Genomic DNA, 27265 nt, shown 5'->3' on the forward strand with positions numbered 1-27265 from the left:
TAGTATTGTGTATCGACAAGATATTATATAGATATTGCCTGTTGCTGATGCCTTTGACCACAGCAAGACTATTATCATTTTTATCTATTATACATCAAAAATCTTTACTGATGCAGCACAGAGAGCCGCGTAAGATGCTGCAATCAGCTCTGTTATCTGTGTCAGAGCCGTAACGTACCGCAGACATGTGTAGTGTAAAAAAGGGGTAAGAGATTTATTAATCATACAATGCAGATAGCTTTACTGATTGTAACGGGATTGTTTTTTAAAGAGCACAATACTTGCTCTAGACTGAAGTCAGTTATAATGTCCTTTGCTCATTTTGAATTACTGAGCAAATGTAACAATTTGATTGACTAACCATTTAATCAAATATTTCAAAAACGTTCCTTCTCTCCTGAAAGATTTGTGCATGTGTCTGTCCCCACAGCACCATCACGAGCCCCTACTGTAAACTTCTAACCACTTGAGAGACCCCCCTTAGTTTTAAGAAATTTGATAACTTGTTTTTACACTTAAGTTTGAAAGTAGGAGTACATTTCATGAATTCTCAGCACTTAAGAATAAAATGGCACTTTGAGAAGCTTGATAAATACAGGCCCTGGAGATTGTGAACGGGTATAGGAGGCTGGTTCGCCTGGTGTGGAAGGTGATTCCGTGACAAATTGCACATGTATCTGTGCTGTTCTTACCTAGCAGTTCTCTGCAAAAGATCTGAGTTAAAACATTCTTTGTAGTAGTCTCAGATTTAAAAAATTTAAAAAAATAAAAAATAAAAATTAATTACAGTAATATACTGTAAAGTGGCTAAAGAACTGTAAAATTACACTAAACTGGCAAATGTGCTACCAGTATTTTACTGTTAATTTACTGGAGAACTTTAACTATGCTGTAATTCTCTATACAGCAAAAAAAGGTGAGGCTGCTGCCAATTAATTACTACAAATTTACAGTGGAAATTTTTACAGTGTGCAATTATTAACCTGGAATTTACTGGAAAATGTTATAGTGCAGTTAGTATGTCCAATCTACCTAAAATGTTCCCATAAGACTGGAAAAAATCTAGGCTGAATGAAAATGAAAAACAAAATCACTTCACATATCAGCATTTGTCCAGGTGACAGTCTTGTTCAGGATGTGTTGTTTTGAGTTTGTGGAGCTTCCACTGTCAAATACTGTACAATAAAGAGAAAGATAAAATACACTAAGAACTGCTTTAATAGAAGATAATAAATACAAATCATTGACGCAGTAACTTACTATAGTTTCTTCAGTATACAGTGTGGATCCTCCAGTAGAGCAGACTGCAGCTTAATTCCTGAGACTCCTGGTTTATTTTTTCTCAGATCCAGTTCTCTCAGGTGTGAGGGGTTTGATCTCAGAGCGGAAATCAGAGCAGCACAGCCTTCCTCTTTAATACTGCAGTAACCCAGACTGCAGAGAGTGAAGAACATGAATGATCTGAGATTGTGTTTAAATTTTAGGGTGAGAGTGTGTTTATATGAGCACTACACTGTAACTGTCAGGGTTGTGTGCAGGACGAGACGAGACGAAAGACAAGATTAACAATTAACAATCTATTTAATATAATACTTCAAAGGATCAATGCAGGAACAGGCAGGTACAGGCAGGAACACACATCACAAAACTTTAAAGACCGACATGAACTGAAGATACAAACAGACTTATAAAGGGTGACTAGATGATTAAACACAGGTGACACAGATGACTAATAATTAAACACAGGTGATGGGGATGACAGGCTGATGAGGGTGAAACCAAAAATGACAACATGACAGGGGGAGACCAGATGAACAGACAGGACTGTGACATTACACCCCCCTCCGAAAAGGCGCGTCCTCGCGCCGTGGGGAACAACAAAAAAAAAAAAAAGAGAAGGGGAGCGAAAAAACAGAGTCCATGTGGGAGGAGGCTTTGGCGGAGGACGGCACCCCTGGAGGGGGACAACAAACAAAGTCAACAGAGTCCAGGGGGGCGACGAAGGTGGGAGGAGCCAGGGAAGAAACAGGAGGGACCCGGAGCAGGAGGCACAGAGCAAGACCCAGGCCACAGCCATGAAGATCCATGGTGGAGCCGACGGAGGGAGGAGCCATGGTGGAGGATGGGCTGACGACTCCAGGGGTCCGACCGACAGAGGCAGAGCAGGTGAAGGATGAGCCCGAGGCGGAGACGGAGAGCCGAAGATCCTGGGCGACACCGAGGATCCGGAGGGCCAAGGCGGAGCCAGAGGCTCTGGCGACCAAGGCGGAGGCGGAGATCCAGAGGGCCGCGGTGGAGCCGGAGCGACAGAGGACTGAGGTGGAGCCGGGGGGAGGGAGGAGCCCAACGGAGCCGATGGGACGGAGCGACGAGGCGTAGCCAGAGGAGTAGAGTCCGTAGGCGATGGCGGGACGACAACCGACCAAGGCGGAGCCGGAGGGACGAGGAAGCCCGGTGGAGCGGGTGGGCCGACGGGCGACGCTGAAGATGAGGGAGCTGAGAGCCGTGGTGGAGCCGCAGGGTCGGAGGGCCGAGGCGGAGTTCTGGACTCTGAGGCTGGAGGTGGAGATGAGGGATCCTCCAGCCGAGACGCCGATGGAAGCTGGCAGACCTGCGGCGAGCCCACTGCACAGATGGAGGACTGAGGGTGAGCAGGGGGATTGACAGGTGACAGCGGGGTTTCTGGAAGGCTGGATGGAACCAGCAGAGATTCAGGATGGCTGGACGGAACCAGCGGAGATTCAGGATGACTGGACGGAATCAGCGGAGACTCAGGAGAGCTGGACGGAACCAGCGGAGATTCAGGACGGCTGGACGGGACCAGCGGAGATTCAGGACGGCTGGACGGGACCAGCGGAGATTCAGGACGGCTGGACGGGACCAGCGGAGATTCAGGACGGCTGGACGGGACCAGCGGAGATTCAGGACGGCTGGACGGAACCAGCGGAGATTCAGGACGGCTGGACGGAACCAGCGGAGACTCAGGATGGCTGGACGGAACCAGCGGGGATTCAGGATGGCTGGACGGAACCAGCGGGGATCCAGGATTAGGCAGAAGAGGGCGGGTGGGTGGGAAGTTCAGGCAGGCCAGTGTTTCTGAGAAGAAGTCTATTAAATCCCCAGAGTGTTGCTCAAGCTCACCCCCAGTGGTGGTGCAGTGGGCAGGGCTCTCTACCGCCCTCTCTTGCTCCACGCAGCACTCCACCGTCGCAGATGTAGAGGTCGGCTCACGCTCTTGGTCGGAGGTTTTGATCCCATCGGCAGTCCATACTGTGGCCGCTCCGGGCTCAGGCTCTCCGTCCGCGGTGAATGCGGGCTCATACTCTGCATGTCGGGGTGATGTTTGGCTGGGCTCTGGGTCTGGAGTGGGGCTGGTGTCATCCTTCGCGGTCAACGAAGCTCTGCTGGACACCAGCACCCACTCGATGTAACCGGCGAGGCTCTCTCGAGGACCCTCCCCGGACAGCTGCGCTTTAGTGGCGATGTTAAGTCCTGCACGGAAGAACGTGCACAGGCAGCGGTCCGGGTAATGCGTCATCGGCGCGAGGTACATAAAGTCACTTATGTGGTCCTCGAGAGAGCGGTTCCCCTGCTCCAGCAGGATGATGCGGACAGCAGGGATATTCATAAGGGAAAAAAAAATAAAACAAACACTGATTCAAAAAACGGAAAAGAAACGCAGGGGAAGACGCCGTGAACTGTTTTGGGTCGGTCTTTCTGTCAGGGTTGTGTGCAGGATGAGACGAGACGAAAGACAAGATTAACAATTAACAATCTATTTAATATAATACTTCAAAGGATCAATGCAGGAACAGGCAGGTACAGGCAGGAACACACATCACAAAACTTTAAAGACCGACATGAACTGAAGATACAAACAGACTTATAAAGGGTGACTAGATGATTAAACACAGGTGACACAGATGACTAATAATTAAACACAGGTGATGGGGATGACAGGCTGATGAGGGTGAAACCAAAAATGACAACATGACAGGGGGAGACCAGATGAACAGACAGGACTGTGACAGTAACAAATAGCTGTAAAAATTACAGCAATATTTTACAGCAGCGGGTTGTATTTCTTATAATACAGCATATTGCTGTAAACCACAATGCATTCTGGTAAATTTCAAATCTAAAGAGGCGGGATTATCTTCAATGGTTGACATTCGGGAGCAGCAAGAAGAACCATTCACAGCTGTGGTAAGTGACTTATTTCTGTTTTATTTTTATATGTCGTAACTGTATTAGTATATTAAGGTGTCATAAACATTCGCGGTAACCGCAGATTAACGAATTCCTGTCAGTGGAATTACTGACATGTAAGTACACATACACCAAGATCTTTTTCCTTTTATTATGTTCTTTTATCCTTTATCTACACTAGCGTTCAAAAGTTTGTGATCAGTAGGTTTTATGTTTTGAAATAAGTATCTTCTGCTCATCATGGCTGCATTTAATTAATCAAAAATACAGAAAAAAAATATAATGTTGTGAAATATTATTAAAATGTAAAATGTTTTATCCATTTTAATATACTTTAAAATGTAATTTATTTCTGAATTTTCAGCATCAATAGTCTAGTCTTCTAATTACTCCAGTGTCACATGATCCTTTAGAAATCATTGTATATGCTGATTTATTATTAATGTTAGAAGCAATTGTGCTGCTTAATATTTTTAATAACCTGTGATACTTTTTTCAGGATTCTTTCATGGATTTTTTTTTTTTTTTACTTTTATCCAACAAGTATGTTACTTTGAAATTGATTGTAAAGATTTATATTTTTAGATAAAATGTATATTTTAAATAACTGCTGTTCTTTGAAACTTATTCATCAAAGAATCCTGGAAAAGTATCACAGGCTCCAAAACATACACTGACAACATTGACAATAAATCAGCATATTGATAATAAATGAGAATGATCTCTGAAAGATCATGTAACAGTGGTGTAATGATGCTGAACATTCAGCTTTGCATCTCAGAAATAAATTATATTTGAAAGTATAGTAAAATATAAAACTTGTAATAACTTGTAAAAATTGTAATAATTTTTCACAATTTTAGTGTTTTACTGTTTAAAATCATACTGATCTAACTGTAACACACATCACTCACTCTGTCTTTGACTGTATCTGTCATCCCTCTGTTTGTGTCTGACTGTGTCATTGTTTTGTAAAATATCTAATGTATTGCCCTTTTTGTTCTTTTCTATATTTTTAGCCACTCTTTGCATCCTGGGATGGAACAGCATCTGGAGCTGAACTGTTCTCCTTTTTTGATCAGAAGTTTTGTTGGACTCACTTGAGGCCTTGTTGTTTGGCCATGTTGGACTGTTCATGAAGTTGTGAAAATGCATCACTGTCTTTGTGGTATTTAGAACCATTTAATTATGACCATGTTGCTTAACTTGATGTTGGTTAAACTTTGGCTAAATATTGGTTAACCTTAAAATTTAGCAGGGTAATATATTTTTTAAGTAAATATTTTCATGCCCAATTTATTTTGGAATTCAGAATAATACTAAATACACTGTTCTGTGACATTTCTTTCATGCAAATTTGAGAGTTATTAAATAAGAGAGTTGTTGAATAAAATTGGACCTGTTTTTCAAGATTAAGAGGTGTCAAATTATTATTATTATTTTTGTTTTTATTAAATAATAGGTGCACTGAGTTTCATACTATAATTAAATATTGTTTAAAGCTTATGCAGTTAATAAATTGTTTAAATTGCTAGTCATTATTATTCAGCAATCTGGAAAATAAATACTGCAAATACAGAATACACAAATTAAAGTAGTACAATATTTTTACAGTGAAACGTTATTTAATGATTTCCAGTACACTTGTAAAATTGCAAACTATTGCTGCAATTTCACAGTAGCAGCTTTAAATAATGTATATATCGTTGCTTGTATATATAAAAAAAATGTATTTTAACAGTAAAACTGTAGTTAATCATTTACAGTGCACTTGTAAAAAAATTACAGTATTACTGGCAACCAAAGTTGCCAGTAACTTGCTGTAAATTTTACAGTAAATTTTTTACAGTGTACTTTTTCTATACACCAGGATTGGCACTATAGAGATTTTAACTTGCCAGCAGCTAAATTAATCTAAATGCACTCTACCCACATGATTCCTGATTGTAATGCTGAACTAGTTTATAGTACTATATAGGTCAGCGGTTCCCAATTCCAGTCCTCGCGACCCACCGCTCTGCACATTTTGTGTGTTTCACGCATCGCTTCCGACGTTTGTTCTATTCCAACGTTACTGCCCTTCGAAGTGGACATCACAGGATATTCCACCATTATTCATTAGTTCGAAGCGAGCGTATGTGTTCCATTTGAAGGTCATTAAAGCGTGCGAGACGTAAATTTAAAATGCATTTATTTACAGATGCACTTATGTCACACTTCTCTAGTAAGTTTCATCTGTGTGTGTAGACGCTGCATGCGGTGGCGTAGCGTAAATATGTGAATGAATGTTTCGAAGTATAGTAAACAGATTTCCCCCGCTTAGGGAGCAGGGAGCAATGAACACTTTGCAGGGACCATGTCAATCGGATCGCAGTTCCTGCACGGACCTCACTTCTAATGAGCTGGTTATCTGAATCAGGTGTGTTAACTAAGAGAGACATGCAAAATGTGCAGAGCGGTGGGGCGCGAGGACTGGAATTGGGAACCGCTGATATAGGTTATAGACAATGTTAAAATAAGAGTAACATTATAGTATAACTATGACATATTTTTTACTTGTGCTTCTGTAAAGTTCACTTAATTTGTTAGAATTTAGTTTAAATTTAATTGTACCCCCGTGTTTAATCTGACTAATTTTCAAGTGATTCAATGATTACATTTAGAATGTGTTTTTAATTAGTCACTAATCACAAATATTGATTAATATTAATTGAGATATTTGATTATTCTGGACATCCTATCCACCTTATTCCTCCTGTAAAAAAATGTGTCTTACCTTATTATTTTTATGTATTATCTTAATTTTGAACATACTGGTTTGTAGTGCAAACAGTTTTACTATTTACTGCATGCTGTAATTCTTCTGGCTATTTCCCTATAGCAGCAAATTAACTGGAAGTCTCGTCCATAGGCTTACTGCTGCGTTGAAGAATAAGGTGGATACTTTCAATTATTCATTCATTAGGGACCCGTTGTTACATTTGAGTCTCATGCTGACTGGAGGTCGTGGATCTCACAATCACAAACTCGCTAGTCTGAACTTAGTCTTAGTCTTACACTTAGGTTATGTATTTAAGTCGGCCACCTACTGCTTGTTTTGAACAAATGTGTAGTTTGTTAGGTCACTTCGGTACAACTTGCTAAGTCAGTGATAGAGAGAAATCAAAAGGTCTCTGATGGCATTCCTACTGCTCCATTCATCCATGAGCCTTTAGTCTGTTCTATCTTGGACACAGATTTGAAGAAACATCAGCCTATACATGATCTACTACTCATAATGATTTCAGGAGGGTTAATAAATCAATTATAACATTTTATTTGTCAGGTAAGAATGTATAATGCTAGTTACATAATTAAACAATAAGAACTCAATTCAAAGAGAATAAATAAATAACATCAATAACTCAAAGATGAATCTTAGAGTGAGAGGTGCAAACCTGACAGTGGAAAAAGTAGCATTTATGTGTGCAGGCAAATGTGCTGCCAGGATTTGACTCTTAATTTACAGGATATTTTTTACTATACTGTAAACTATAAAAATATACACTGTAAAAACATGAGCTGTAAAACAACAGTAAAATACTGGCAGCAGGGTTGATGTATTGTTCAATTACAGCTCTTCATTTGTACAGTATATTACCATAATCCTACCATGGAAATTAACTCATTTTATTTGATAAACCAATTGCTTCAAACTGTTCTAGTTAACTAGTATTCATAGGGTGTTAGTACTATTTACTTATTTCATATCAGTCTAGAAACAATTATTATTTTTTAATGTAAAGTTGAAAGCAGTTAATGTGTACTAGTGAAATAATTAAAAACTTGACTATAACTCAAATTGTTGCAGTTCATTGTTAGCTAAAAATAACACACATGTATGTGCTAAAGTAGACCATCGCTGCATCAATGACTACGTTTACATGGGCACGAATAATGCGATTATTTTCAATAATCAGAGTAAGGACTTAATCGCAATATGATGTTTACATGTCAAGAGCAAAGTCTTCACTCCGGTTTACATGGAATTTCCATTATTCCTATTATTCATATTGTCCGTCAATGAATTGCATTATGTTCATATCGCGCAAAGTCGACAACATAAACTCAGTTTCCTGAGCTCCCTAAAAGTGTCGCCTTCTTCGCCGTCGTCGTTTCTAGTCTGCAGGCATGCGCTGCACCAGAATATTTTCTCTAACGGGGTTAGGGGGCTAACGGGGGGCTAGTCCAATATGTGGGGGTGCTAAGAAAATAATCGATGTTCGTGACATAAAAGTTACTTAATAAAGAAATTGTGTCCTTTTTTTAAAGAAAAGCCTACACACCACATTTAACAGAAGTATAATTTAAATTTTATTTAAAACGGCCTTTTAAATTATATTTAAAACTGACACGAACTAAAAAAATAAGAGACAAACTTAAAACAAGCCCTGCATTCCAGCCCGAGCCCGACAGGCAGCAGTGAGCGCGCCTTCAGCGCATTTTTTTTTTTTTAGGAGTTCCACAAATCTGCAATCAAGCGCACATAAAAGGCTAACACATTTGCCTCACGATTGCCTAAAGATTCCCGTTCCTGAACAAGAGAGCCCATTCCATTTTTTTATTTTTATTTTTTTATATAGAAAAAGCACATCAATTTGTTGATACTGTTTGTGAGGGCACGCAAATATACATAAATCCTTTACAGTTACGAATAACAGCTATTACTCTTACCTTTACGTGCAAAAAAGTAAAGCGCGCGTTAGCCTCCACTCTCCACACAGACGATAGAATATGAGTCTAACAGCGCACATAGGCCTAGAGGTTAAACGTTTAAAACTAACATTTAAAACTAACTTTTGATATGCTTGAACTCTTTAATATCTATAGATTTTATTTTAGGCAAGTTGTGATGATTTAAGAAAGCTAAATTGATCAAGCATATGAACTCACCGTCTGCCGCTGGTCGCTTCTTAAAAAAACAAAAAAAAACTTAGCCTATATTTAACGGAAAAAAAATGCTTTAAACTTTTTTCTAAATTAACTAAAAAAACCTGAAACGAAATATAATTACATTGTCATTTGGCCTATATACAAAACTGAACTATTTTAATAGCTAAAAAATGGTAGTATAAGCTGTTTTGGGAGAAGTGGCCAAAAAGACGATCTTGGGTCGGAGTCTGGCCAGTCTCTTACCAAGAATTCTGCCAAGAGCTGGGCTAGATTTTAGGCCTTTTCAGGGCTCTATACACAAAACAACGAAAAAACCTGTTACATGCAAAGGAAATACTTCAAAGCTGGACAGCACCATGCGCTCTGTGAGACTGGGTTGTGCGCTCATCATTAACACAATTCATATGAATGCGTAATTCAACTGTGTATACTTTACACTTATATTAAAAATTAAATGAATGGCACATCTTAATCTTAGTGATGTAATGGATTAAATGTAGCCTAATGCACGAAACTGCGCTCACATGACGCGTGTGGAAGAATACTGTGACAAACAGCACGGGACAGCAGCACTCCTCTATCTCAGCTGGTTGGAGGGGGGGCTAAACCGAGATATTCAAAATTCTAACGGGGCTATAGCCCCCTAGCCCCTTTGTAGAGCAGTCCCTGTCTACAAGTGAGTGGCACGTCATTCGTGTAAGTCAGGAGCGCATGCGCACTCTGGTGAAAGCGGCAATACTGCGATTAAGGTGTTTACATGCCGGTATACTTCGATTAAAATCGGCGTGCGCCACCTATGTTAATACGATTATGCTTGCTGCGATTATGAGCTTAATCGCATTATTATAATCGAAGTATTGCGTTTACATGGGGAAAAGTTTAATCGCAATATTGCCAAAATCTCATTATAATCGCATTAAGAGGGTCCATGTAAACGCACTCAGTGACACCATACTTACTGCATTTAAGTAAAGCAGTAGTACATCAGTGTTTGTGGCTCATCATTGACTGATGCACAGGCTCTACTCTCCAGCACAATGGTGACCCACAAAACTAAATTAAACTATCAGATCTCTATTAGCCGGTTAATTTGCCGCTCGCACTCCATTCACGCTTTTAACTCTTGTTTACTATTTTTAGCATTGCGCTGGCCGGTTAACTTGCCATCTGCGTTCCATTCACGTTTTTATTTATTTTTTCTCGTGTTTAATATCGTTAGTACTCTTTTAGCCGGTTCCGTTCCATTTTTTCTCCCCCTGATCTGTTCTTCAGGAACTCTAACAACATTGGTAAGTTGAAATCATTCTACAATCACGGTGAGTAATGGCTTCTTCTCCTACAATTGTAGTCTGCACTGCTTGCCACATGTATAGCTTATCTATCTCTGTCAGCAGTGAGCCTTATACATGTGATAAATGCAGGAATATAGTCAGGCTGACAGAGAAGATTTCAGAACTAGAGTCACGCATCCAAACTTTAATGGAGGATAGTAAGAATGTGAGGGCCTTAGATACGGTTTTGGATGTGACTAGCTCAGAAAGCCCTGTACATTGTTCGGTTCCGGTAACAACGCCCATGCAGCAGGGCAATTGGGTGACTGTGAGGCGGCATAGTCGCGGGTCAAAACACCGCTCTTCCGTTCCGATCAGAACATCAAACAGGTTCTCCCCACTCAGTGAAGCACCCACTGAGAAACCTGATGAAAGTGCTCTAGTAATTGGCGATTCTATTGTTACGGAACGTGAAAATAGAGACACCAGCCAACATAGTCCAATGTTTACCGGGAGCCAGAGCGCCTGACATCTTGGCAAATTTAAAAGTGCTGGCTAATGCTAAACGTAAATTCAGTAAGATCGTTATTCACGTCGGCGCTAATGATGTTCGACTTCGCCAGTCGGAGATCACTAAAAATAATGTTAAAGAGGTGTGTGATCTTGCAAGTACGATGTCAGACACTGTAATATGCTCTGGTCCCCTCCCGGCTTACCGTGGTGACGAGATTCACAGTAGACTGTGGTCACTCCATGGCTGGATGTCAAAGTGGTGCCCGCGAAATAACATAGGTTTCATAGACAATTGGACAAGCTTTTGGGGCAGACCTGACCTGTTGAAAAGAGATGGTCTTCATCCCTCCGGATGTGGAGCATCTCTTCTATCTAGAAATATGGCACATAGTCTTAGAGTTTGCACTTGACTCACTGGGGCCCAGGTCAGGAAGCAGACAGACTGGCTAAACCGACCGTCTGCTAGCCGCCTCACGTCACAGAAATCAGTTAATTCTCTGCACATAGAGACCCTTTCACCTAGATATCACTCTATAGAGACTGTGTCTGTTCCCCGAGCTAGAAAATACAAAAAACGCCTGAATCAAATCAGGACCAACAATTTAATTAATGTTCAACAAATAAAAAATATATATAATACAGAGAAACAATTGATAAAGCTTGGCTTATTGAATATCAGGTCCCTTTCTACGAAAGCACTTTTTGTAAATGATATGATCACTGATCATAACCTAGATGTGCTCTGTTTGACAGAAACCTGGCTAAAACCAGACGATTACATTATTTTAAACGAGTCCACCCCCCAAGATTACTGTTATAAACATGAACCGCGTCTAAAAGGTAAAGGAGGAGGTGTTTCTACTATTTATAGCAGTATTCTTAATGTCTCTCAGAGAACGGGCTTCAGTTATAACTCGTTTGAAGTTATGGTGCTTCATATAGCATTATCCAGAGAAACAAGTACTAATTATAAATCCCCTGTGACGTTTGTGTTAGCTACTGTATACAGGCCACCAGGGCACCATACAGACTTTATTAAAGAATTTGCTGATTTTCTATCCGAATTAGTGCTGGCCGCAGATAAAGTCTTAATAGTGGGTGATTTTAACATCCATGTTGATAATGAAAAAGATGCATTAGGAACAGCATTTATAGATATTTTGAACTCGATTGGGGTTAGACAACACGTGTCAGGTCCTACTCATTGCCGAAATCATACTCTAGATTTAATACTGTCACATGGAATTGATGTTAATGGCGTTGAAATTCTGCAGCAAAGCGATGATATCTCAGATCATTATCTAGTCTCTTGTAAAATCCAGATAGCTAAAACTGTTAATTCAATTCCTTGCTACAAATACGGTAGAACCATCACTTCTACTACAAAAGACTGCTTTGTAAGTAATCTTCCTGACTTATCTGAATTCCTCAGCATATCCAATAGCTCAGAAAAACTTGATGATGTAATAGAAACTATGGACTCTCTCTTTTCTAGCACTTTAGATACAGTTGCTCCAGTGCGCCTAAAAAAGATTAAGAAAAACAGTGTAACACCGTGGTATAACGATCATACCCGCGCCCTAAAGAGAAAAGTACGAAAAATGGAACGCAGCTGGAGGAAAACAAAACTAGAGGTTTTTCGTATTGCTTGGCGTGAATGTAATTTATCTTATAGGAAAGCATTAAAAACTGCCAGATCGGATTACTTTTCATCTCTCTTAGAAGAAAACAAACATAACCCTAGGTATTTGTTCAATACTGTGGTTAAATTAACTAAAAATATAGCAGCAACAGGTTTAGACATTTCCCAAAAGCACAGCAGTAATGACTTTATGACGTACTTTACCTCCAAGATAGACACTATTAGAGATAAAATTGTAACCATACAGCCGCCCGCTACAGTATCGCATCAGATAGTGCGTTGTAGATCTCCTGAGGAACAATTCCATTCATTCTCTATTATAGGAGAGGAGGAATTGTATAAACTTGTTAAATCATCTAAACCCACAACATGTATGTTAGACCCTATTCCATCTAAGCTACTAAAGGAGGTACTTCCAGAAGTCATAGATCCTCTTCTGAATATTATTAATTCATCACTATCATTAGGATATGTCCCCAAAACCTTCAAAATAGCTGTTATTAAGCCACTCATTAAAAAACCACAACTTGACCCCTATGAATTAATTAACTACAGACCAATTTCGAATCTCCCTTTTCTGTCAAAGGTACTAGAAAAGGTAGTATCCTCACAATTATGCTCCTTCTTAGAGAAAAATGGTATCTGCGAGGATTTCCAGTCAGGTTTTAGACCATATCATAGTACTGAGACTGCTCTAATTAGAGTAACAAATGACCTGCTATTGTCAAGCGATCGTGGTTGCATCTCTCTATTAGTGCTACTGGATCTTAGTGCTGCATTTGATACTATTGACCACAACATTCTTTTAAATAGACTTGAAAATTATGTAGGCATTAGTGGTAGTGCACTGGCATGGTTCAAATCGTACTTATCTGACCGTCATCAGTTTGTGGCAATAAATGAAGAGGTATCATTTAGATCGCAAGTGCAGTATGGAGTACCTCAAGGCTCAGTGCTAGGGCCATTACTTTTTACGCTTTACATGTTACCCTTGGGAGATATCATCAGGAAACATGGTGTTAGCTTTCATTGTTACGCTGATGATACTCAGCTCTATATTTCTTCGCAGCCCGGAAAAACATATCCATTCGAAAAACTAACAGAATGCATAGCTGATATTAAAAACTGGATGGCGAATAACTTCTTACTGTTAAATTCTGAAAAAACAGAGGTATTAATTATTGGACCTAAAACCTCCACAAGTAATGACCTAAAACACAGTCTAATACTAGATGGCTGCTCTGTAAATTCGTCGTCATCAGTTAGGAACCTAGGCGTCCTATTCGATAGCAATCTCTCCTTTGAAAGCCACATTTCTAGCATCTGCAAAACTGCATTTTTCCATCTTAAAAATATATCGAAATTACGACCTATGCTATCAATGTCAAATGCTGAAACATTAATTCATGCGTTCATGACCTCAAGGATAGATTATTGTAATGCTTTATTGGGTGGTTGTTCTGCACGCTTAATAAACAAACTCCAGCTGGTCCAAAATGCAGCAGCTAGAGTTCTTACTAGAACCAGAAAGTATGACCATATTAGCCCGGTTCTGTCAACACTGCATTGGCTCCCTATTAAACATCGTATAGATTTTAAAATCTTGCTAATTACTTATAAAGCCCTCAATGGTTTAGCTCCTCAGTACTTGAACGAGCTCCTATCGTATTATAGTCCTTCACGTCCGCTGCGTTCTCAAAATTCTGGCAATTTGATAATACCTAGAATATCAAAATCAACTGCCGGCGGCAGATCATTTTCTTATCTAGCGCCTAAACTCTGGAACAATCTACCTAACACTGTTCGGGAGGCAGACACAATCTGTCAGTTTAAATCTAGATTAAAGACACATCTCTTTAACCTGGCTTACACATAAAATCATTAACACATTTCTATAATTCAAATCCGTTAAAGGATTGTTAGGCTGCATTAATTAGGTCAACCGGAACCGAAAACACCTCCCATAACACCTGATGCACTCGTTGCATCGTAAAAAGAATGGCATCTACGCTAATATTAGTCTGTTTCATTCTTATTCCGAGGTCACCGTAGCCACCAGATCCAGCCTGTATCCGGATCAGATGGTCACTCCAGTCCCCCGGATCCAGTCCGTACCCAGCTTAGAATATGGATCACCACCTAGAGATGACTTCAATAGCCGTGGATGTCAACCAGATGAGCTCCAAGGCGGATCACCAATAAAGACCTCGCCAACCTTGACGGCCATCGGCGCTACACCACAGGATCCTGAAGAGTTCTCTACAATCAGACATTGGTACAAACTGTTGTTTGGTCTGGCCAGAGGAGAACTGGTCCCCCGACTGAGCCTGGTTTCTCCCAAGGTTTTTTTCTCCATTTCTGTCACCTGTGGAGTTTTGGTTCCTTGCCGCTGTCGCCTCTGGCTTGCTTAGTTGGGGACACTTTCCAGCGATATCGTACACTATTTGAACTGAACTGACGATGATATCACTGAATTCATTGATGAACTGTTTTTAACTGAAAATTGATTGTTACAATAATGCGTTACTTACACACTATTGTGCTGTTTAAATACTGTGCAGTTGCTTTGACACAATCTGTATTGTAAAAGGCGCTATATAAATAAAGGTGACTTGACTTGACTATTGTGCAAAAACACACACAAATAGTTCAGGTTAATATTTACTCTGCTTATTAGTTCATGACTTTGCAACATTTTTAATGGACCTTCACTAATATTTCAGTGAAAATAAGTGATTAAACAACTCCTAAATCAGCAATACCAGCTTCACTTATTACTGGATTAACTTTGTTTCTGTCAGATGTTTACAGAAGCTCATACTGAGAATTAACAGGTTTAGATGTTGATGTTTTGTTTTGTTTTGTTTTGTTTTGACACTACCATGATGGAGATCAGTGTATGCATTAGTTAGACTCTTGACCCTTGACTTTTAACATTAACTTTTCTTTGGATGCTCTAACCATGTGTTTTTAAACACATTTGTGGCAAAACGTAGTATTGTTAATTATGTTTTAATTATGTTTTGCTAATCTCAATTGAATATCCAGTGTCTTTTCTATTGATAAAAAGCAATGTTACAATAACACACTACAGTAAAAGAATGAGCTGGCTGTTATGAAATAGTTAAACATCACTCACATCAAAAAAAGCTTTGAAATTCTATGAAACACAGACATCAAGAACCAGCATTTGAATATCAACAACGGTAACCATCAATAAAATAAATAAGCAGATCAACTCTGAACATCACAAAACACGCTACTAAAACTCAACACAAAAACAAAAGCAAAACTAAAAGCACATGGTAAATAGATGGGCAGTTAATAGTTTATTATATATTTTAAGCTTTTGATTGTCACCAAATGTGCTACAGTGGTCACAAGTCACAGCTTTCAGAAGACTACCAGTTCACAAGTTGTAATTACAAGTTCTACGAGGACGTGAATGCTTTTTACATGTTGGAATCTCATAATAATCGGGAATTCCGATATGGCGTGAACGCACCAATATATAACAGAAATAAAGTCAAACTGTAAAGCGTGAAGCTGGTAATGCTGTTTGTAGTTTCATTTCTTGCTCTTTTCTTCTGCTTGTTAACAGCAGCTGTTCATCAGAGTCTGAATTCTGAATGTTTTCATTCTGTCAGGTGGACTATATTAGTAAACTTATGAAGATAATAGTGAATGAGGGTTTAGGGTGTGATTTGAAAGAGTCTCTGAATGTCGACTTTGAACGCTGTTAATGTGCGGTAATGTTCTCGAAAATGTCAAATAATACCCAGAATGCACTGTTTAATGGAAAACAGTATGTTACTGTCAAAATGTAGCCATTTATATACAACCATACATTTGTTTTGGACACATTCAGTATAAGGATTGTATTCGGTCCTTTACATTTGATTCTTGATGAAGCCGTTCACCCAAAACTAAAAAATATCTTAATTTACATAATTGAAAGTCATTCTTTCTTCTTTAAAACACAAAAGATGATATTATGCATACTGTTGGCATCCAAAGTTTTGTGGACAAAAAACAAAAAAAAAACATTTCTGAAAATATCTTCTTTTATTTTTCACAGAAGAATGTCGTACTGTTTTAAAATGACTTGAAGATCAGAAAAGTGATGTCAGAATTTTCATTTTTCTGTGAACTATCCCTTAAATACAAAATGCAATTTTTGTTTGGCAGTATTTTCACAGTTTTTTTGTTCAATAATATAATAACACTCACCATAGTTTCTCCAGTTTACAGTGTGGATCCTCCAGTAGAGCGCAGAGCAGATTCACTGCTGAGCCTGGTTTATTACCGCTCAGATCCAGTTCTCTCAGATGTGAAGGGTTTGATTTCAGAGCTGAAATCAGAGCAGCACAGCCTTCCTCTCCAATACTGCAGTTCCTCATCCTGCAAGGAGTGAAGAACATGAATGATCTCTGAGATTGTGTTTTAGTTTTGGGGTGGAATTGTGTTGAGCACAACTTTTTCTAAAGGATTGGTGCTATAGACATTTCAACTTGACAGCACAAGCACAAGCTAAGAAACTAATGCACAAACTAAATGCACTCTACCCACATAATTCTCATTACTGAACTAGTTTATTTTTTCATTTTTTAAACCTTTTGTAGTACTATATAGGCAACAATGTAAAATATTATGAGTAACATTGAAGTACAACTATGACATATTACTTTGGTGTTTTTTAAGATTGTGGGGCGGTTGAGAGAGCAGGGAAATTTGGAAAATAGAAACCACCATTTTTTCTAACACTAGGGAAAGTAGCATTTATGGATGCTGTTCCTTCTTACGTAAATACTCTAACATTTAGTCATTTAGCAGATGCTTTTATCCAAAGCGACTTAAAATTTAAGAAAATGGAAGCAATCAAAATCAACAAAAGAGCAATGCTATGTACAGGATTTCACAAAAGTGAGTACACCCCTCACATTACAGCATCCATTTTAATATATCTTCTCAAGGGACAATACTATAGAAATGAAACTTGGTTATATTTTAGAGCAGTCAATTTCCTGTCACCTGAAAATTACTCAACATACAGCCATTATTGTCAAAATAGCTGGCAACAAAAGTGAGTACACCCTAAGTGAACTTGTCCAAAGTGTGAATATTAAGTGTTAGCACCATTGTTATGTTGCACTGCCTTAATCATCCTGAGCATAGAATTGACCAGAGGGCAGGTTGTTGCTGGGATCCTTCTCCACTCCTCTATAATGACACCACAGAGCTGCTGGATGTTGGACATATGGTTATTTTTCACCATCCGCTTGAGGATGCCCCACACATGCTTAATAAGGTTCAGATCTGGAGACATACTTGGCCACCCCATCACCTTCAGCTTCCTCAGCAAGGCAGTTGTCATCTTGGTGGTGTGTTTGGGATCATTATCATGTTGGAAAACTGCCGTTCTGCCTAGATTCTGGAGGAAAGGCATCATGTTCTGCTTCAGAATGTACAGTACATAATGGAATCCATGTTTCCCCCAATGAACTGCAGCTTCCCAGTACCAGCAGCACTCATGCAGGCCCAGACCATGATGCTACCACCACCATGCTTGACTGTAGGCAAGACACAATTTTCTTGGTACTCCTTACCAGGGCATCATCACACATGCTGAACACCATCTGAGCCAAACAAGTTTATCTGAGTGTTATAAGACCACAGGAAATGGCTCCAGTAAGTCTTGCTCTTAGACGGGTTGTCTTTAGCAAACTGTTTGCAGGTTTTCTTGTGAACCAGCTTCAGAAGAGACTTTTTTCTGGGAGGACGCCCATGCAAACCGACTTGTTGTGGTGTGCTGCGTATGGTCTGAGCACTGACAAGCTGAGCTTTTACTTTTGCAGCCTTTAAAGCAATGTTGGCAGCACTCATGCATCAGTTTTTTGATGCCAGGTTCTGCACCTGACGCACAGAACGAGTGCTCAACTTCGTTAATCGACCCTTGCAAGGCCTGTTCCGAATGGAACCCTTCTTGATAAAACCTCTGTATAACACTGACCACTGTAGTGTAACTTGGTTTCAGGGTGTTACTGAACCTCTAATAGCCTTGGCCATCTTTGTGATGAGCAAACATTCTAATTCTCAAATCCTCAGAGAGTTCTTTGCCATGAGATGCCATGTTGAACATCCAGTGGTCAGTATGAGAGAATTGTACTTAAAGCACCAAACTTTACCTGCTCTAATACAAGATACACAAATTTGTATGGTCCTGTCAAGCAGACAAAAATATAACTATGATGAATAAGACATGTGGCTTTGCATGGTTAAACAACATACTGCTGTTATCAATTAGCGTGTTCTCACCTTTGTTACCAGCTGTTTGACAATAATGGCTGTATATTGAGTAATTTTTAGAGGACAGTAAATCTGTACTGCTATACAAGCTGCACATCGACTGCTCTAAAATATATCTCTGTTTCATAAGTTTAATTTCTATAGTATTGTCCATTAAGAAGATACTCACATTTGTGACATACAGCAAGTGCTATGACAAGTCTCAGATTAGCTTAATGCAGTATACGACATGTTTTTTTAATTATATAGTAAATAAAAACAAAACAGATAGTAAACAAATAATAAAGAATAGTAAACGAATAGAGCAAGCTAGTGTTTTTAGTGTAATTTTATAATAAATAAAAAGAAAAAAGAGAGAAAATATAAAAAGAGGGTCAAATAAAAATGGAAGAGATTTTAGCTGATTCTTGAAGATGGCTAAGGATTGAATTGGGTAGGTCATTCCACCAAGAAGGAACAATTAAGGTAAAAGTCAGTAAAAGTGAATTTGTGCCTCTTTGAGTCTTCAAACAGATTAAAATATTCAAGTCTTGGTATTCAACTGACTGTTATTTATGAATTGGATTTTATAAAAAAATAACGGTTTCACAAAACATAAAGTGTAATGATATTAATAAAATTCATTTACTTTATTCTTCAGCAAAGCAATGTAGTTCCTCAGAAATGGTTGTGGTTGCAAGAAAGTGGTTGCCGAGCAACACACAGATGTAAACAGGTGTATGTTTGTAGAGTAATTTACAACATCTTTGAACGCGGCTTAACCAGTCAGAATCAAAAATCATAATTGATATTTTGTGACTTACAATACAGCTAAAGGTGGACTCATGTAAAAGGCACACTTAAATTATTACACTTGTGTAGCAAATGAGAATCATTACAATGACAGGATTATATTTTGAAACAAATGTCTTGTTAATGTTTTCAATTTTATTCAAGATATTTAAAATCAACAGATTTTCAGTAGCTGAAACATTTAAAAAGGATGGTATTTGGGGTTAAAAAAAGATAATCATCATATTTTTTAATGCAAAATTAAATTTAAAAATATGATATCCCTCAAAGATAAAACAATCTTTTAATTGAGATGTTGTAAATCCCTATTAAATTATTATGGGATCTTCAAGCAGTGTAAGAATCTTTCACAATCTTTTTCTTTATAATGAAAAAGTCCTGTATTTCTTTTATTATAAATCCTTTTTGCAGTGTACGCCGTGAATAAAAGTAAATTATTTTATCAAAGCAGAATATGGTATACACATTGCTCAATGGGTTTTAAATAAGAATTAACTTAGATATTATGTAAAACATATTACTTTGTATCAGTTTTTTAAATAATTGTATCAGTATTGTGAACCTTTTGCCCCATACTGGTGAATCTTTTTTAATTTTTTCATTGAGTATTCATTTGTCTGATAACTGAGGAGACGTGTGTCTTTGGCCTGATTGTACTATAATACTGGTGTGCAGTAATGAGAGAAGCATTTCTAGATTCTAGCAGTCACTGTAGCTGTGATATTAAAGACAAATTATAAAATGCTGGTGTTGAAAAAAAGGCTCCATCAAAATATAGCAATATTGATAAGATGCCAATTAAATTATTTTTATTTATTTATTTATTTATTTATTACATTTCTTTTAAAAGGGTTTGAACTGAGGATGAGAGAGCAGCAAACAAAGCTACTGCTACAGAAAACACATCTGAGTTTTTACTTTTTACTCCAAAACTTACAAAAGAGTTACTGAGATGTGATGAAACTCACTGTAGTTTCTCCAGGTAACAGCGTGGATCCTCCAGTAGAGCAGAGAGCAGTTTCACTCCTGAGTATTCTGGTTTATTACGGCTCAGATTCAGTTCTCTCAGGTGTGAGGGGTTTGAACTCAGAGCTGAAATCAGAGCAGCACAGCCCTCCTGTGTAATAAAACAGCCGGAAAGACTGCAGAGAATAAACAGAAAATTAAAGAGGGGTTAGTAGTGCTTGACTCTTGTGTCTAATGTAATTGCTGAAAAAAAAGATTAATTATTAAACCAGGCACTGAGCGTGATTCAGAGTCAAATCCCATTTTAATAGACTTCAGACTCAAACTGAAATTACTCCAGATTTTTTTTCTTTAAGATTTATTTTTGGTATTTTTGCCTTTATTGTGATAGGACAGATTAGACATGACAGGAAGCGAAGTGGGAGAGAGATAGGGGCAGGATCAGTAAAGGTCCTTATGTCAGGATTCGAACATGGGGCACCCAGAGCGCAACAATGCTGTATGTCAGCACGCTGCCCACAAGGCTATTGGCGCTGACAAATTACTTCAGATTTGACAAATTTTTTGTATTTTAATTTGTAATCAGCCTGCTTATAGTGGAGCAGTACATTTTTTTTTAAGAAAACAAGCAATTAGAAAATGAATAGAGTGCAAGTCCTAAAGGATCAAGTTTTTTTTCAAGAAATAGAATAGAGAATAGAAATAGAATATAGTGCTAGAGTTTGAAGATGGCTAAGGTCATTTCACCAGGAGGGATTTTGTGCCTCTTTGGTATGAACAATGATACACTGTAAGCTTTTGAGGGCAGTGTTTATCGTGATAATTTGTTTTCCTGATTTAATACTGAAAGCAGAAAAATGAGAAAGCAGCACATTTCTCATTTTATAAAAAAACAAAAAAACAGTTAAACTGGAAAAAGTAATTGTCTGCATTAATAGACTAACTTTGATAGAACCAATATATATAAAAATGGAATATCCTGAAAAAGTTCATTTTTTGTTTGTAACTTATTTCAAAAACTTAAGCTTTCATATATTCTAGATTTATTACATGTAAAATAAAATATATCTCAAATTTTTGTTTTAATTTTGATTATTAGAGCGTACAGCTCATGTAAGTCAAAAAACAGTATTTTTTAAAATATTAAAATATTTCCTAAGATCAATGGATGTGCAAAACAGAAAAGTTCAAGTTCTTTAAAGTATGTTTATTTATGCACTCAATACTTCACATCTCAGAGAACCTCAGCTGGGCTGAGATGTCCGCCCCTCATCCAATGTCTATAGAAGCCTTGTTGAGAGCAACATCACTCTAGCTGAGAAGAAATCGCTGCAAAAGTTCATAAGAACTGCAGAGAGGATCCTTGGTTCTAACCTCCCTTCTATGGACACTATTTATACATAGTGCTGCAGGAGAAAGGCATAGAGCATTCTTAGGGACAGACACCACCTAGCTTATGCTCTGTTAAAGTGGGTGCATACAGGCTATAACTTGAGATACCGCAGGCCTGTAAGTATCAGCACCCACAATGCGTGCCTGTTTCTTTCCAGCCACTGTTAGGCTAGTGGCACAGGATATAAAGGAGGGAAAGAAATATTTCATCCCATAGCGTTCTTTCATAACGGACAATTACTATTTAAATTAATGTAAACTGTTATTTGTTGTGTGTGTGTGTGTGTGTGTGTGTGTGTGTGTGTAATATCACTGTGTAATGTTATTGGTCCTGGGTAAAATTGTTCCACTTTAAAATTTTAGTTAATTGCCACTTATTCTTTTCTTACTTCTTTTGACTCTGTAGTACAAGTACATCAGAATTTGTGTGCGTCTCTCAATGTACCTTTGCAAATGACAATAAATTTGCTTAGGTTAAAGTCCCGCTGGAAAAGGACATCAGTATCTCCATAAAGCTTGTCAGCAAATAGAAGCATAAAGTGCACCAAAATCTCCTGGTAGATGGCTGCATAGACTTTGCACTTGATAAAACACAATAGACTAACACCAGCAGATGTCACGGCTGACTTCATTACTGACTTCAGAAACTTCACACTGGACTTCAAGCAGTATGGATTCTGTGCCTCTCCAGTCTTCCTTCTGACTCTGGGACCATGATTTCAACATGAAATGCAACATTTACTTTTACCTGAAAAGAGGACTTTGGACCACTGTTCACACATTCATCACAGTTGTTTTTCTCCTTAGCCCAGGTAAGATGCTTCTGACCTTGTTTCTGTAATCAGAAGTGGCTTGGTAGCCCTTTTTCTTTAGATATCTGAGCGTGGTGACTCTTAATGTGTTAACTCTGGCTTCATTGTACTCCTTGTGAAGCTCTCTCAAGTGTTTGAATCAGCTTTTCTTGACAGTATTGTCAATCTTGCGGTCATCTGTGTTGCTTGTGCACCTTTGCCAACCCAATTTCTTCCTTCCAATCAACTTTGCATTTAAAATGCTTTGATTCAGCAGTCTCTTGGACCAAGTCAGCAGTCTTCCCCATTAGTGTGGTTTCAAAGAACAAGAAATACCCGGAATTACAGGTCTGCACCATGGGACCCAACCAGATTTCTTGCTATGCAGGAATAAATTTCCAAACAAAATGCGGTAGCGGTCGGTAACTCTGGTGTAATTTGAACAGGAGCGGGCGGTAAGAATATCCCATTCCCGAAGTTCTTTCTGAACAGCATATCTGCGTATTACTTATTCTTATTGAGCACCTGCACAGCCTGCACACACAACTGTTTATCAGTTTATCAATGTTACTCTAGAGCAGTGGTTCCCAACCATGATCCTGGAGCCCCCCCCACGCTGCATGTTTTCCATGTCTTCTTAATCAAACACACCTGATTTCGATAATCAGCTCATTAGTAGAGACTCCAAGACCTGAAATGGGTTTGTCAGCCAAAGGAGAGATGCAAAATGTGCAGTGTTGGGGGGCCTCCAGGAACGTGGCTGGGAACCACTGCTCTAGAGCACAAAGCCACGTTTGGTGTGCCAAAATCTTCATAAGGTTAGATGCTGACTGTTTTTTCGCAAACCGTGTGGTTGTTAACTCCTGACCTGAGCCCATCTTTTTTCTGCTCCTCCCAAAACAACTCACTGTTTTAGCAATTAAAATAGTTCCGTTTTGTATGTAATGGCAAAGTGATTATACTTTTAGTCTGTTTGATCAATTTTGCCTTTTCATATCACGATTTGGCTAAAATAAAATCTATAGATTTAAAACAGTTAAAGCATATAACAATAGTTTAAACATTTAACTTAATGTGTGCTATTATATCATATCCAATCGTTTTATAATATAAATCAAACAAACATGATGCACTTTCTGCAGTCTCAAAAATGAACCGAAAATCAGCTAATACATGCATCACAGACATGATCAATATATATAGAAAGCTTTAAATTACTTTGAGAAAATAAAACAATATCAAAAACAAAAAACTTTCATTCTGTAGCTAATCTGTAGAGATTCATTACTCTCTAAAGGCGCATCGAATGAGGAGATTTATAAAATAAATAATTCAAATATCTCCTTACTATTTCCCCTGACACATTCATGGTAATTACTTTTGCTGGTGTGTTGTGGCAAGCTTTAGCCTATTGCGTGCACTTATTTTGCGGAACCCTTACAGCTGCACTGAAGGTGCGCTCAAGGCTGGTGCTGCTGCTGACGGGGCCATCCAAGCCGCTCTTAACTGTCACTTTGACAGATTACACTGAGGGTGATCTATTGTAATTTGTAGCTCTAATTCCCACTAGAGGTTGGATACCCGAGCCGAGCCCGACGGTACCCGACGGGTCGGGCCGGGTTCGGACAGATATTTAGAAAGGATGCTCGGGTTCGGGTCGGGCTCGGTCACATCAGCGCGATAGTGCGCCTGTGTTATAACGCCGCTGTTTGCCCAGTGTGCACTGATGCTCTCATCTGTTGACATTTCTGAACGCTTTCCTACAGTTGCTTAATAAAAGCGGGCTTTCCACACGAAAAAAGTGCATGTGTCATTAGTATGAGAAAAAAAGAGATTTAACTGTGTCGGGCTGGAATCGGGCTCGGACATAAATATCTTAATGCTTGTCGGGCTCGGGTCGGGTTCGGTTACTGCTCTGTCGGACGCGGGCCGGGCTCGGACAGAAAAATGCGGCCCGATCCGCACTCTAATTCCCACCCCTGTCCAGTTGGTGACTAGTGCACTCCAGTGTAGCAGAGCACTAGATCTAGAACAAAAATGAAACGGTCACAAATCTTTTGCTATGCATTTGATTACGCACAGGTGACTACACAGAAGCTACAACAATCTATCATGCCACATTAAAAAGCACCAAAACAGTATTTACTGCTTGAATTTGAATTGAAATGAAATTGACAGAATTTTAAATTTGAGACTTTGTTTCATTGCGATTTATTGGATGAGAGGCGCACTGTTCATTCATCAAATGAAAACAGCATAGACCAAAAGATTGTTGACTATATATACTGTATATTCCTCAAATGGCACTGACTAAAAATCTTTTAGTTTTTCCCCCAGTTTCACCAAGAAACATTTTGTCTAACAACTTATAAATTATTAAATTGAATTGAGTTATTTTTATTTATTTCAAACCTGAATGTAACTTTTAAGTGATTGATAATGATCCCAATCCAATATCTCTAATATCATAGATCACAACACTGTTCCTGAAGGCACCTCAACTTTGCAGATTGGATGAATCTCTCTAATCAAACATACTTGATTCAACACATCAGGTCATTAGTAGAGCGCTTTATGATGTTAGCTGAGTGTGTCAAATAAGAAAGACCTCAAAATATACAGAAACAGTGTAGAGAAACACAGGCCTATAATGTATAAAATAAAGTCAGTAGAACAAAGACACTGTAAAAAACTCACTCAGCCTTTCTAGATGCTTTGATCACTGGCAGCAGCCTCATGAGACATTCTTCTGATGGATCATATTTATTCAGTATAAACTCATCTGGCTCTTCTGAGTTCAACAGCACAAACACCAGAGCTGACCACTGAGCAGCAGACAGCTTGACTCCAGAGAGACGATAGTCACCTGTTCTGCTCAGGTATGTTTGGACTTCCTGCTCTAGTGAATGATCATTCAGTTCATTCAGACAGTGGAACAGGTTGATGAATTTCTCTGGAGATGGATTCTCTCTGATCTTCTGTTTAATGTATTCAGCTGTTTCCTGATTGATTTCAGAGCTGCATTCTGTCTTTCTCAGTAGGCCTTGTAAGAGAGTCTGATTAGACTTTAGTGAGAGACCTAGAAGGAATCGGAGGAAAAGGTCCCAGTATCCGTTCTCATTCTGTAGGGCCTTGTCCACTTCTCTCTTCAGTAAACTGGTCATTGGTGATTTGAAGTCATTCGTCAGTCCTGTGTTTTGTTCAGAAAAGGACAGCAGCTTGAATAAAGCAGCAAGAAATTCCTGAATACTCAAATGAACAAAGCTGTACACCTTCCCCAGCTGCAGTCCAAACTCCTCTCTGAAGATCTGGGTACAAACTCCTGAGTACACTGACACTTCTCTGACATCAATGCCGCTCTCTTTCAGGTCCTCCTCATAGAAGATCAAGTTTCCCATTTCTAGCTGTTCAAAAGCTAGTTTTCCTAAAGACAGAATAGTCTTTCTAAAATGATCAGGATCAATTTCATAATTCCCATCATACTTCTGTGTCTTCAGTTTGGTCTGAAAGACCAGGAAGTGTGTGAACATTTGTGTGAGATTCTTGGGAATCTCTGCACTCTCTGCTTTACCCATCATCCTCTTAAGAACAGCGGCTGTAATCCAACAGAAGACTGGAATGTGACACATGATGAAAAGACTTCTTGATGATCGGATGTGTGTGACGATTCTATCAGCCAGACTCTGATCATTTATTCTCTTCCTGAAATATTCATCTTTCTGAGGGTCGTTGAATCCTCGTACCTCTGTGACCTGGTCGACACACTCGGGAGGGATCTGACTGGCTGCTGCTGGTCGAGAGGTGATCCAGAGGAGAGCAGAAGGAAGTAGATTCCCCTTGATGAGGTTGGTCAGCAGCACATCCACTGAGGCTGATTCTGTTACATCAGACAATCTCAGATTGTTTTGGAAATCTAGACGTAGTCGACACTCATCCAGACCATCAAATATGAATATGACTTTGTAGTCTTCATAATCTGCTGACTTAAATTCTTTTGTTTCTTTGTTAAGGTGGTTTAGAAGATCCACAAGACTGAGATTTTTCTGTATCAAATTCAGCTCCCTGAAAGGAAGTGGAAATATAAAATGAACATCCTGGTTGGCTTTTCCTTCAGCCCAGTCTAGAATGAACTTCTGCACAGAGACTGTTTTTCCAATTCCAGCAACTCCTTTAGTCAGCACAGTCCTGATGTGTTTGTCTTGTCCAGGTGAGGGTTTAAATATGTCATTGCAGTTGATTGGTGTTTCCTGTGTCTCTGCTCTCCTGGACGCTGACTCAATCTGTCTCACCTCATGTTCATTATTGACCTCTCCACTGTCTCCCTCTGTGATGTAGAGCTCTGTGTAGATCTCATTCAGACGGGTTGAGTCTCCATGATTGGACATTCCTTCATTGATTCTCTGATATTTGTCCTGTAGTCTGGATTTGAGTTTTTGTTGATACACAGGCAT

The 27265-nt window shown here is 38.9% G+C and overlaps 1 protein-coding gene across 1 annotated transcript; it reads right to left on the reverse strand.

Moving 5' to 3' along the window:
• LOC141332961 (NACHT, LRR and PYD domains-containing protein 3-like) lies at positions 1-27265 on the reverse strand. The gene is made up of 5 exons (XM_073837918.1): positions 25512-27265; positions 20634-20807; positions 16798-16968; positions 1261-1434; positions 1-1175 (listed from the first exon to the last, which is right to left on the reverse strand). Exons 1-5 carry the CDS (start codon positions 27263-27265, stop codon positions 1169-1171), a joined length of 2280 nt encoding a protein of 759 aa, XP_073694019.1. The 3' UTR covers positions 1-1168.

Source organism: Garra rufa, chromosome 4 (genome assembly GCF_049309525.1).
Source record: "Garra rufa chromosome 4, GarRuf1.0, whole genome shotgun sequence".
NCBI classification, from domain to species: domain Eukaryota; kingdom Metazoa; phylum Chordata; class Actinopteri; order Cypriniformes; family Cyprinidae; genus Garra; species Garra rufa.